At 34.6% G+C, this 13692-nt stretch overlaps 1 protein-coding gene across 1 annotated transcript; it reads left to right on the top strand.

The window, feature by feature from the left end:
* The first annotated feature begins 2008 nt into the window (after positions 1–2008).
* On the top strand, positions 2009–3878 carry LOC103851582. The gene has a single exon (XM_009128451.3). It carries the CDS (start codon positions 2811–2813, stop codon positions 3636–3638), a length of 828 nt encoding a protein of 275 aa, XP_009126699.1. The 5' UTR covers positions 2009–2810; the 3' UTR covers positions 3639–3878.
* Positions 3879–13692: the final 9814 nt, after the last annotated feature.

The following is a 13692-nucleotide window of genomic DNA, read 5'->3' as shown; positions in this document are numbered from 1 at the left end:
TTTATAAAAACCGTAGGATTTGGATATGGTTTGGTATATAACCGATTAAACTGAATAAACCAAACAAAACCGATTAAAAGTAAAAACATGTAAATATGTATATATTTTATAACAATACATGAAAATCTATTTGTTACATAAGTTAAATTTATGTTAATAACTATTACCATAATTTTATAGTAATAAAGAACCTTAATTTGTAAAACACTTGAACTATAATTAAATAATAATACATCGTAGTTCAGACATCTTATTTTCTAAGTTTTCTTTTGATTTTTTTTGTTTTATTTTAATTTTCACTAAATTAATATGAAGATTATAAATTTGATGGACAATAATTAATGGAAAATTTTCACAATTTTTTTCTTATCTGTAAACAAACAGAGTTTCGTGTTCAATTGAAAAAGTATGACTTTAATAAACACTAAATATGGAAGAGTGGAAAAACTTTTCTTTCATGTTTCTGTTTTGTTTCATATTTTTATTTTTAAAATTTCAAAGTTTGATTTTAGTTATAGATTTGATTATTTTATTTGATGGTAGAAGAATTTTAATTTTTTTGTTCATTTATTTGAACATGTAATATATTTTTAATAAACGACTGTGTTGACAATATGATTCTAAAATTCATATAATATGATCTCAAACTAAATAATTATGTTTTTTGGTATAAAACCGAATAAACCGAAAACCGACAGTATATAAACCGAACCGCACCGAAGTAAATATGGATTTAGAATGGTAGTTATATTTTACTAACTGAAATACCGAAAACCAAAAAAATGAACCTAAACCAAACCGATATCCGGATTGAACACTCCTAGTCTCTTTCAAAATGACGACGAAAGTGTAAAAAAACAAAACTCAACTTGATCTTTCTTGAAAAACCCTAGCTACTAGCGAACTCTAAGTGCGGCGGCGTTATCTTTCCGACGCCGGTGACTTTATCAGCGTCGGAGGTCTCCCTCTTAGCTCTATCTCTTGTTTTCCTTATCCCTTTCGGCACCTCTCAAGCTTCCCGGTGATATGCTCACGGTATATGGTGAAATTCGGAGGTTCCGATGACTGTTCTGACCGGGGTAGAGCAGGACCTTGTCAGACTGAAGGTGGATCTGGAGTGGTGGCGAGCTGTGTGGAGGGGAGGTCTTGGGATGGGTCAGATTTTAGGGTTAGCTGTCTGTAGTTTGACGAGACATTTTTATCTTGGTCTCGGTTAACTCCCAGCGTTGAGGCGGTGGCACGAGGCTGTTGGTTGTCATCGTTACAAATCTGGAAGATGGTTCAGTGTAGTTGTCTTGAGGTTCAGATCCGTCAAGAGAGGGTGCGTGTATGGCGACTGGAGAAGATCTGGTGTCTGAATTGCTCTTCATCCCTTCACGGCCATGTGAACTTCAGAGTTTCTCTCCGGAGGCACACTGGAGTTGGCACGATGGACGTGTGTTCGCTGGATTATCTCTCAGGTTTGCGTGTACTGAACTTTCGGATAACGTAAAGAATCGTCGATAATTCGGTCGGAGAAAGGAAGGGAAGTGCTTCACTTTATACAAGCTGAGTATCGACATTGGCATGAACCTTAAGATGCTTCCATACATCGGTTTTGTAACAAAGTTTAGTATCAAGATTTCACCATACTGTTGCATCTCGACCAGATTCTATAATGTGGATGCGATTTAGCAAGCCTATGTAAAGAACCATATCATCACCAAAATAGGTGGATCGGGAATCGAATCCATCGGAATAAGATTTGACGAAGAAGCTTTAGCTGGAAGAGCTGATTTTGGAGCTGATCCATCATTGTTGATCGACGAAGAAGAACCATTTGAGCTGAGATTTTGCCCGAAAGAGATTTGATGTGTTGATGACGATGAAAAGATGAGCTTGATGAGAGAGAGAGAGAGAGAGAGAGAGAGAGAGAGAGAGAGAGAGAGAGAGAGAGAGAGAGAGAGAGAGAGAGAGAGAGAGAGAGAGAAAATATTAAAATATTTATTTATAACATAGATTATAATATTGTTAGTGAATTTAAAGTAAAATTTTAAATGTGTATATAATGGAAGGTTGTGATGAAAACTGCATTCTAATTTCTAACTATATCCAAAATGTTAAACGAACTATCTCAGTTGTAATATAGATACTGTTCAAAAATAACTCCAAACTTTAGTGAATATCTGATGAAAAAAACTATCAACAAATTCACAATTAAACTTAAAAGTTTCAAATTAAGTGAGCAGCTCAAACTTTAGACAGAAATGACATCTGGTTATAAAAATATATCAATAAAGAAAAAAAAAACTAAATAAGCAATATTGCTGATGAATGTATATTGTTTGTTGTTTTCGCATTTTGACAACATGATACCTACTTTTGAACGGTTTACACTTGTTTTACATCTAATTCAGTTTTCACTGACAATACTGATTTGGGCCTACTGATTTTTGTTAAAGTGCATTCTAATTTCTCTTTTTAATTCAAATTGTTGCGTTAAAGGCACCACGACTTGGCCCTCCTGTGCCAAGTATTACAAGGCACCCAACTTGTGAACCTAAATTGCTTTGAAAGAGAAGTTCCTCTATCTATATCTCACACACATACACAAATCTAATCTTTCTCTTTCAACCGTAATTTTTGCTCACCATCAAGGCAAGTTTCCATCTTTTGCTCCTCTAACAATATTAATTGCTGCTAAAATATCTTGCCAAGGGTAAACCAAATCTTGCTTCATTCCTCTGTAGTATCACACAAAGGACCCAAAATTTAGGATTTTTTTTTTTTTGGGTTCTCCCCATGTGATGTGAGCATTTTGGGTGAGCAAGATGAAGACTATAATTAAGTTAGGGATTGGGTTGAGTTTGGTGTTTGGGTTTCTTCTCTTAGCTCTTATTGCAGAAGTCTATTACCTTCTGAGATGGAAGAAGCACAAGAAGAGAGTCATAAGCCAAGAGAGTGAGGAAGAGAAAGAAGAAGAGCAACAACAACAAACTGGGTACGCTAAGGAACTTATCCAGCTCTTCTGCTTCAAAAAGCCTCAGTCTTTACATGCCAACAACGGCGGAAGCGAAGGAGAAACACCGAGGAATCAAGATTTGGAGCTTGGCTTGATGAAACATCTGGAAGGAGGAGGAGGAGAAGAAGGGTTTGAAGCAGAGCTCATGAAGCTTCACAACCAGAGGTTTCTCTTCACAATCATGGAAGAGACCAAAGCTGATTTGGAATCTGACGATGGGAAGTCGAGATCGAGGACGAGGAGCTTGAGCGATGTTCCGACCGGAGTAAATGACTGTAGTACCCCTGGATTGGCTTCTCCGACAGCACTAAAGTCGTCTCCTTTGGGGTCTTACTCGCACCACGAGTTCAATCCTCTGTTCGAAACAGAGGGTGAGCTTGAGTTCAACAAGTTTTTCAAGTCGTCTTCTTCGCCTCCGCCGAAGTTCAAGTTCATGAGGGACGCGGAAGAGAAGCTGAGGAGGAGAATGATCGAGGAAGCCAAGAGGAGAGAGCAAAAACCGGAACTTTCGGTTGTGTCAGAAGGTTCGTTCTTGAAGTTCATGACTCCTGCGACGGTGAACAGAGAGAAGAAACAGAGTAATCAAGAATCTGTTGAAACGGTGTCGTTTCGTACTTCATCAGGTACAAAGTCTTAGAACGTTAGACCAGAAATCATTTGCACTGGTTGTTTAGTATTAGACCACGCTTGCTTTAATTTTTATTTTTTTGGTTGATATTTTATTAAGAATTTCAATTTTTAGTTGTGTGAAATGTGAATCATCTTTCCTTTATTTGGAAATGATTACCTCTGTACGTATCAATCTGAAAAAAATCTGCAGATGCTTGTTTGAATTTCATTTGAAGGAAAAAGTTAAAACGAAAAATTGTAAATTGTATATTGCTTTTTGGAAATAAGTTAAAATTAAATTGGTGGTTAGGTTTGGAAATTGGGGTTAATAATTCAAATCTTTACGGCGCCACAAGTTTGAAATCTTCAGCCTCATTAGTTTTTTACTTTTTTTTTAATCTTACCAGTCCGATTAAAATATTACTATTTCATTTTCAAGAAACGATAAAAATTGCAATGTTCTTTGATATGGTTAGTGAATTGAAATGAATGCTTTCTTATTTCTTTTCCCCAAACTCACACTTGTGATTATTACTTAACTTTGATTCTTTATGTTTCTTAAGTGTAAATAAAACATAACGTTTATACATAAATATACATTTAGACTATTTGAATAAATCGAAAACTTGTAAGAAACAAATATATATACCTTTTGTGTTGTCTGAACTAGAAAAGTTCATGGCATCACGCGATGTATCGCCGAAAGGTTTGTTTTAATTTCGCTTGCCTTTTCCAAAGTTTTCCTTCAGGAATATATATACCTATCAACAGGCTATAGAAATCAAAGAATCGAAATCACTTCAAACACTTTCGTATTGCTTTAGAAAATAGCTCAAAACTAAAGCTCAATCACTCACACAAATTCGTAAGTAGATTTAACACTTTACACTTCAATATATAAGACTAGATAATCCTAATCCTATTAGTAATCATACTTTCAATATTTCCTATTTTCTTAAGGATAATCATAACTAGTTTTAGGGTAGCTTGTGTTTCAAGCTATCATTCAAGCTTAAACCAACATTCTCCCCCTTAAGCTTGACTTCATCTTCACACACTACTTGCATTCCAATAAGACTCCTCATGTCAGCAAAACGAACTCGGCTCAGGGACTTAGTAAGAATATCAGCTCGTTGTTCATTTCCAGGAACGTGTTCTACCTCGACTTGATCGTTTTCAACGCACTCTCGTATAAAATGAAACCTCCTGTGGATGTGTTTACTTCGACCATGGAAAACAGGGTTTTTAGTAAGTGCAATCGCAGACTTATTATCAACTCGTATAACCACTCTTTTGCAATCATCTCCTACGACTTCGCTTAACAATTCTTGGAGCCATATGGCTTGCTTCGCTGCTTCAGTGGCTGCCATAAACTCAGCCTCACAAGATGATAAGGCCACAATCTCTTGCTTTTGAGAACACCATGTTATGGGACTGTCACCAAGGTAAAAGATATGTCCGGTTGTACTCTTTCCATCATCATCATCTACGTTATGAGAACTGTCACTGAATCCTACTAATTCTTGCTTACCGGATCTCTCAAACCTTAAACCAAGCTTGGTAGTACCACGCAGGTACCTGAGTACTTGCTTCAAGGCTGCTCCGTGAGACTCTTTAGGTTGCTGCATGTATCTACTTAGCACACCGACGCTGAAAGATAGATCAGGCCGTGTGTGCAACAGATAGCGAAGACATCCAATACTTCTTCTATATTCCTTCTCGTTGATGTCTCTTTCTCGAACTGACTTGGATAGTTTGACATTCATATCCATAGGTATGTGAGTAAGATTGCAATTGTCCATACCAACTTCTTCAAGGATCTTTTTCGCATAACGATCTTGTGACAACACAATACCTTCATCAGTTTGTCGAACCTCAATGCCAAGATAGTAAGTTAGTCTTCCAAGGTCACTCATCTCAAATCTCCGAGCCATCTCTTGTTTAAACGTGATAATAGAGCTTAATGATGAGCCTGTTACCAGTAAGTCATCGACATATACACAAACGATAAGTAAGTCTTCCTTTTTTTTCTTTCTATAGAGCGATGGTTCCTTTGAACAGCGGGTGAAGTTCAGTTCCCTCAAGATCGTATTGAGTTTGAAGTTCCATGCCCTGGGGGCCTGTCTCAAGCCGTAGAGAGCCTTATGTAGTTTATAAACCTTTTCTTCTTTACCTTTAACCACGAATCCTTCCGGTTGGTTAACATAAACTTCTTCTTTCAAATCTCCATGTAGGAATGCGGTTTTAACATCTAGATGATGTATTTCCCATCCTTTAGATGCTGCAAATGCAATAACCAACCTAATCGTCTCAACACGAGCAACTGGTGCAAAGACTTCATCGTAATCGATTCCGTGCCTTTGCACGTAACCTTTAGCTACTAGGCGTGCTTTGTACTTGCTGATGCTTCCGTCTGCATTCCTTTTAATCTTAAACACCCATTTTAACCCAATAGGCTTAAAACCCTTTGGTAGATCGACGAGTATCCAAGTTTTGTTCTTTTCAATTGAGAATAACTCATCCTTACATGCGTCGACCCAAACTTGCATCTCCTTTGCTTCGTTGTAATCCCACGGCTCATTGTTTATCACCATTAAAAGTCTTTCACATTCTTCTTCAGCTAAGAGAACGTAATCATCTAAGTATGAGGGTTTTGTACTGATTCTTGAAGATCTTCTTACATTCAACGTGGACTGGTTTTCTGTTTCTTCATTATCATCTTCACTTTCGATTTCTTCATCATTGATTTCTCCTTCGTTTGTTGTATGAACCACGGGTTGAGGTTCATTACTTCGTATAGAAGTTATATCAACCTCGAAACAGCCGGACTCATCGGTGCTGCTAGCTTCACGCGTGTCCCAACTCCATTGTTTGTCTTCCTCAAAGATCACATCGCGACTGACAATGATCTTCTTACTAGAAGGATCGTATAGTCTGTAGGCTTTTGTGCCAGGCTCTACTCCCAAGTGTACCAAGGCTTTCGATCTGTCATCAAGCTTTCTTCTCCCTACTGCCTCTGTTCTAGCATAACAGACACAACCGAAAACCTTAAGATGTGCAATGTTCGGACGTCTTGTCTTTAAGGCTTCATACGGTGTTTGTTCAACCAGAGATCTTGTTGCGATCCTATTAATCAGATAGGTAGCATGCCTCACTGCTTCTCCCCAGAAAGTATTTGGTACATTCATATGCTTTAGCAAGCTTCTGGTCATCTCGAGTAAGGTACGGTTTCGACGCTCAACGACTCCGTTCTGCTGAGGCGTGTACGGGGCTGTCAAGTGTCTGTTGATCCCGTTTTTATCACAATACTCCTTGAATTCTTTTGAGAGAAACTCCCCACCTCTGTCAGTTCTGAATGTTTTCAACGTCACTTTCGTTTCTTGTTCTACAAGTTTCCGGAATGATTGGAATTTGTTAAACGCTTCACTCTTTCTCTCAAGTAATGTCGTCCACATGTACCTAGAAAAATCATCAATAAGGACAAAAACATAACGTTTCTGTCCTGGTGTTTGTGGAGTAATAGGTCCACACAGATCTCCATGAACTAGCTCGAGTGGTTGTGTTGCTCTGTATGATGTTGTCTGTGGGAATGGTTTTCTTGTCTGTTTCCCGAGTAGGCAAGAAACGCATGTCCTTTTTTCGACCGTCATATTAGGTATGCCATCAACTAGGTTTCTGTTCATCATCATCTTCATTGTTTCATCGTTAAGATGACCTAGCCGTGCATGCCACATTGAGGACTTGGAGGAAGCTGTGATTTGTAAACACTGAACAATATCGGCTTGGAGAATGACTTTGTATAGTCTATTCTTTGATCTTGCGCACTTGATCATTACTTGACCCGTTCGATCAAGCAGCTTCAATATGTTGTCTTTCATACTCACTTCGCACCCTGCTTCGGTGGCCTGTCCCAAACTCACTATATTACTTCTAAGGCCAGGTATATAATAGACGTCATTTAATACTTTCTTGTCGCCTCCTTTCAAGATAAATTTGATAGAACCTTTCCCTTTGATTTTGATGTGTGAATCATCTCCAAAGCGAACCACTCCAGTCACATCTTCATCTAACTTATAAAAGAACAAGCGGTTACCGCTCATATGATTGCTTGCTCCGTTATCGAGATACCATAGATTCTCCATGCCTTCCTGATCATTGAATTCACTTGGTTTCACCTTTTGTTCATTCAAGTATACTACTTCATGCATCATCAGTTCATCGGCTTCTCGTGTATCATCATCTTTCTTTTCTACTGTTTCTTGTAGTTTAAGCCTTGCATCAGGACATTCAGAGGCGTAGTGGCCAGTCTTTTCGCAGGAGAAGCAGGTAATATGACTTTTGTCCTTGGTTCCGTAAGAACCTTGCCTCCAAGCTTCTTTCTGCGCGTAGAAACCTTGACTTCCAACCCGTCCTCGACCTCTACCTCCTCTCCAATTGCTCCGACCACCACGTCCTCTTCCTCTGCCTGCCCCATAACCATCGTGCTGAGCTTCACTGCTCGCATACATTAGCTTTTCTCGATCCTCGACTTCTTCTTCCTCTTCTTCACTTATTCTTTCCTCATATGCTTTCAATCTCCCAACTATATCCTCGAAACTGGTTTCATTAAGATCCAAAACTTGTTCAAGAGATGCTACCATGTGGATAAATTTCTTTCTTGGTAAACTTTTCAAGAATTTTTTCACAAGTTTTGGTTCTTCTATGATTAAACCAAGAGAAGCTGATTTGGATGAAATTTCCGTTAGCTTGCTGACGAAGGTGTCGATGCTATCTTCTTCCTTCATCTTAAGCTTGTCGAAATCAGCCATAAGTGTCTGCAATCGTGCTTCTCGTACTCTTTCAGCTCCGACATGGCGAACCTGTATTGCATCCCACACGGCTTTGGCTGTGTCGAGATGTCCTACCTGCAGCGTCAACGCTTCGGGTATGCTTTGAAATATCAACGCAATGGCCATGTTGTTCTTCTCTTCATGTTTGCTTCCAGGGTCAATCGTTTCCCAGACTTTGTTCACCTTAAGAGCAATCTTCATCCGCATGGCCCAAACAGTGTAGTTAGAGGCATTCAACATCGGGAACTTGATGGACGAAGGTCCGGTTTCTTTCTTGTTCATCTCGGTTTCATCTTTCACATCAGCCATGGTGTTCTTCGTTATCTTGTTTCTTCTTGCGGGTTATTGATTTCAATAGAGGGCTCTGATACCAAATATAGAAATCAAAGAATCGAAATCACTTCAAACACTTTCGTATTGCTTTAGAAAATAGCTCAAAACTAAAGCTCAATCACTCACACAAATTCGTAAGTAGATTTAACACCTTACACTTCAATATATAAGACTAGATAATCCTAATCCTATTAGTAATCATACTTTCAATATTTCCTATTTTCTTAAGGATAATCATAACTAGTTTTAGGGTAGCTTGTGTTTCAAGCTATCATTCAAGCTTAAACCAACACAGGCAACAGGTGTATTTGATTCCATTTTTAAGCAACCAAAAGAAGATATATTAGCTATTAGTAATTAATTACATGCGGTTTTTGTATAATAAATCGAACAGAAAATATTACAAAAAGTTTAAATTTTGTTAAGAATCTTGAAGCATGAAATACTATTTACTTGAAGTGCCAAAAGGTCTTATAGGACCACGTAACTACTGATAAGACTTTATTAGTGGTGAGTTAGCGACACTTTTCTCGTCAGGAAATCTATTATTTTCAATCAATATGACAAAACGGATGTTAGAGACAGCACAACAACTGTTTACTTTTAAATGTTTTGTTTGAATAAAAGAACATAAAATTGGTGAATAGGTGATGAAAACAGACAAATTTTAAAATCACTACAGTTTTGTTTATATCTTCAAAAATTTGTTTGAATCAGAAAATGCAGAAAAAATACTACAAATGTCAAACCCTGTATGTATGAACAGAAACTAAAAATGTATTCTGGTAAAGTACACTTACATATATACTTATGCACTAGGGAAAATGATGTGTATATGTACAAATACATTAATCATACGGTCAATACGTATATATCTACATATTTGATGACAAATGTGAACATGGCGGCACGTGAAAGAACCAAACTCAAAGAGACATGAAAAGGAGAAGGGGTTCGAGATCAGTCGTCAACATCTTGAGCCCCACCTTAATTGTTAACTAGAATAGAACCCGCGCCATGCGCGGTAAAGTTTCATTTTAAAAATTTATTTTGTGCGGCTAAGTTTCATTTTAAACAATTATTTTGCTTTATAGATTCTTTGAGTTCGTATTTTTTATCTTTAAAAAGGATCGGACGTCGTCCCTGGAATCTAAAAAACTAATATTAGTCTTTGTATACGGAGTATCAGCCATAAGTCGATATCAACTCTAACTGTAAATGAGTCATTCTAAACTACTAATTGTAATCTTAATTTTCTATTCCATCCAGCTTTAAATCATTAGAGATTTTTTTTATAAATATTATATATAATAAAATTTAAATTGATTAAATGAACCCGTGTTTAATAGTTCAAAATTAAAATATAACATATGAAATCTAAAATATAAATTTAATTAAATAGATTAGATATATTTTAATTTTTAATTTTTTATTTCAAATACAAATGAATATTTTTAAGAAATTCTAACAAAATATTTTAATTTTTTATTCCCAAAAATTAATTAATTTAAATTTCAGTTATCAGTAAAATATAATTAAATTATTTGATGTGATTTTAATTTTTATTTTTAAATCAAAACTTAATTAATTTTATATTTAATTATATTTTAATAATAATCAGAATTTAAACTAATTAATTGCGAAAATAAATTGCAAATAGTGTTTTTAAATATTTTGTTTGAATTTTATAAGGAAAGTTGCTTATTTGTATTTCAAATAAAAGATTAAGATATTAATGATATTGTAATTAAGTTATGTATAATTCAATAAATTTTCTAAGACATGGTCCAAATAAAAAACACATAAAAAAGTCGTAAGACTTTAATTTAATAAATTAGATATTGCAAAAGCTTTCATTTTAAATATAATATAATATATACTGAATTTTTTAATGTTTTTAATTTTGCATTCACACATGTTTTTAGTTTCATATAATTACATTTTAAATTAAAAATAATTTTATAAGTTTAATGAAAGTTTATATAAATATTACATATGAAAGTTAAAATAGTTAACCCACCATTTTAACATCTTTTGCATTATTTCTAATTTTAACCTTTTATTTAACACATCATATTGATATTTCCTAAAATATAGGTAAATGGGCACGATTTCTTTATATTTTAAAGTGCTAATACATTTAATATATAACAGATTAATAATTAAAAAAAAAAGATTCTGTCTGATTTTCTGTTTAAATGTTGTATATTAAATGATTAATATAAAATATAACATAAAACATGTTAAACAAATGGTTCTACAATGACTTTTAAACAGTAGATAAAAAATAGGACCCTAAATTAATAGATTAGATTTCGAAATTCGCTTTGGACACTGGAGCCCAACTTTGCCAAATATTCATATAATTAACTACGATTTCTATGTTTATATCAGATGTTATAACATCTTCTAATGTTCTAACCAATAAATAATTACACATGTAGACAAACACCACCAAAAATATACAGAGATTCCAACTTCGATAAATAAACTTAAAAATTCAACCAATACAACTCAGTGACGAAGCCTAATCTTCACCGATGACACTTGGAAACAATTCAACTCAACATATGCTAGCCTTATCATTCAGCTTTAAACAATCAAGACTATATATATATATATTCACATTGAAACTTTATATACGTTCGTAGAGCAAATTACTAGATTCAGTAGTCCATAACCGATTCGTCGTATTTAACCTGAAAAGTTACACGACTCCAGATCCAAAACTGTTTTTTGTTAAAATTCAAAATTTGTGAAATTACCCTCATTTCTTCAACTTTTGCAGGCTACGTTCTCATATTGATCGAAGAGGTAAACATTCTCTGCACATTAAATATCTTTTTTTTTCCTTTTGGCACTGGGTAGCAAGTGATTACTAAACACTGCATGGCCTCATTTATTTTGCGATACGTTTTGCGACGCTTTTTGGGTTAAATGTAACAGAACTATAACAAAGTACTTCGTGTCCATTGTAAGTTGTAACATTATTCCTAGTATGCAACAGTTCCTACATCCTCATATTGTTATTCTGCGTTGATAAATTCAATAAGCACAAGGAAATCAAACATTCAAAGATTATTTTACTTTGTTGTATATTAATATCTAGCAGTATTGATTGTTTGACCCATGGTTTGAAATATATCTAAAACATTTATTCCACACCTTTGTTTGCGGGGAAAATTCCTCAAAAATACACGGACTAATATTTATTTGCTAATAAAATACACGAACTATTTTGGATTCCCGTTTAATACAAACTAATTTGTGTTGTCTATTATATACACAAACTTTTAAAATTCGTAGGTTTTACACATCGTTTTAGACGGCGTTAACTACGTTTAACGGAAGTGAAGACGACGTTAATGTTTAATTAAACATGTGTCTAATTTATGAAAAAAAATTTCCTTAAAAATACATGAACTAATTTTCATTTGTTAATAAAATACACAAACTATTTTGGATCCCCATTTAATACACGAACTAATTTTTGTTTCCTATTTAATACACAAACTTTTAAAATTTGTAGATTTTACACATCGATTTAAACGAAGTCAACTACGTATAACAGAAATGACTTTAGTTTTAACTAAACGTATGGTTAAAAGTGAAAAGCACGCTCACCCTCAACCAAAACCTCTCGAATCGATTGATACTTATATTCAAGCTAGCTTCAATTCAAGTTTGACACCCTAATCTATTCCAACCTCTTTTACTCATCAAACTCTGTTCCTTTTCTTCTTCTTCGCTTTGATTTCATTTTATATTGCTTCAAAGTGGAGATGATTTCCATGTCATGAAAAATGACGAAGAAAACTAGGTAATTTTAAACGAGTTTCTGATTTTGGAATTAGTTTTCGATTCTTATTTTTTGTCAATCAAGGTTAATTTACACTATGCAAGTGTTATGAAGAAGAAAACTACCAATATAATCTATCAGAAGGATTTTTAAAAGAATTTGCCTTTCGCAGTTTAACCACATGTTTAACTAAACACTAACATCTACTTCACTTTTGTTAAACATAGTTGACATCCACTAAATCATGTTAAACATAGTTGACGTCGTCTAAATCGATGTGTAAAATCTGAAAATTTTAAAAGTTTGTGTATTAAATGAGAAGCAAAAATTAATTCGTGTATTAAATGGGGATCCAAAATAGTTCGTGTATTTTATTAACAAATGAAAATTAGTTTGTGTATTTATTAACAAATAAAAATTAGTTCGTGTATTTTTAAGGAATTTTCTTTTCATAAATTAAGCACATGTTTAATTAAACACTAACGTCGTCTTCACCTCCGTTAAATATAGATAACACCGTCTAAAACTATGTGTGAAACCTGCGAATTTCGAAAGTTTATGTATTTAATAGGCAACGTAAATTAATTCGTGTATTAAACGGGGAGTCAAAATAGTTTGTGTATTTTATTACCAAATGAAAATTAGTCTGTGTATTTTGAAGGAATTTTCCCTTGTTTGCGTTATAAAACTAAACCTGCATTCTAGTAAAATCTCTAAAGCTTATATTTTGCTTGCTTTATTTATAAACACTTGCCTCCTATTTATATTGTGATATTTGTCGTAACTGTGTTCTGCAAATATATTTTTTTATAATTAAAAAAAACTATTCCGTAAAACTTTAGTATTAAACCATTTATCCCCATTATATGCACCATCTATCCCCATTATATGCAACAAGCCAAATGAAACCCACGTGCTTAAGGTTTTATTCAAGAAGCTAGAGTAGTGCAAATATTTCTCTTAATTATGATAACTTGCTTTGTAACCTCCTCTCCCTTCTTTTGTGAAATATCAGCCGAACATCTTTAGCCTTTTGGTGTTTGATCAACTCTTTCCATTTCCTTATTTTCTTGCACAATAGAGGTATACGCTCCTCAAATAAACAATATCATTCACATGCA

Source organism: Brassica rapa, chromosome A02 (genome assembly GCF_000309985.2).
Source record: "Brassica rapa cultivar Chiifu-401-42 chromosome A02, CAAS_Brap_v3.01, whole genome shotgun sequence".
NCBI lineage: Eukaryota > Viridiplantae > Streptophyta > Magnoliopsida > Brassicales > Brassicaceae > Brassica > Brassica rapa.
This window is presented reverse-complemented; position numbering and strand designations above follow the sequence as displayed.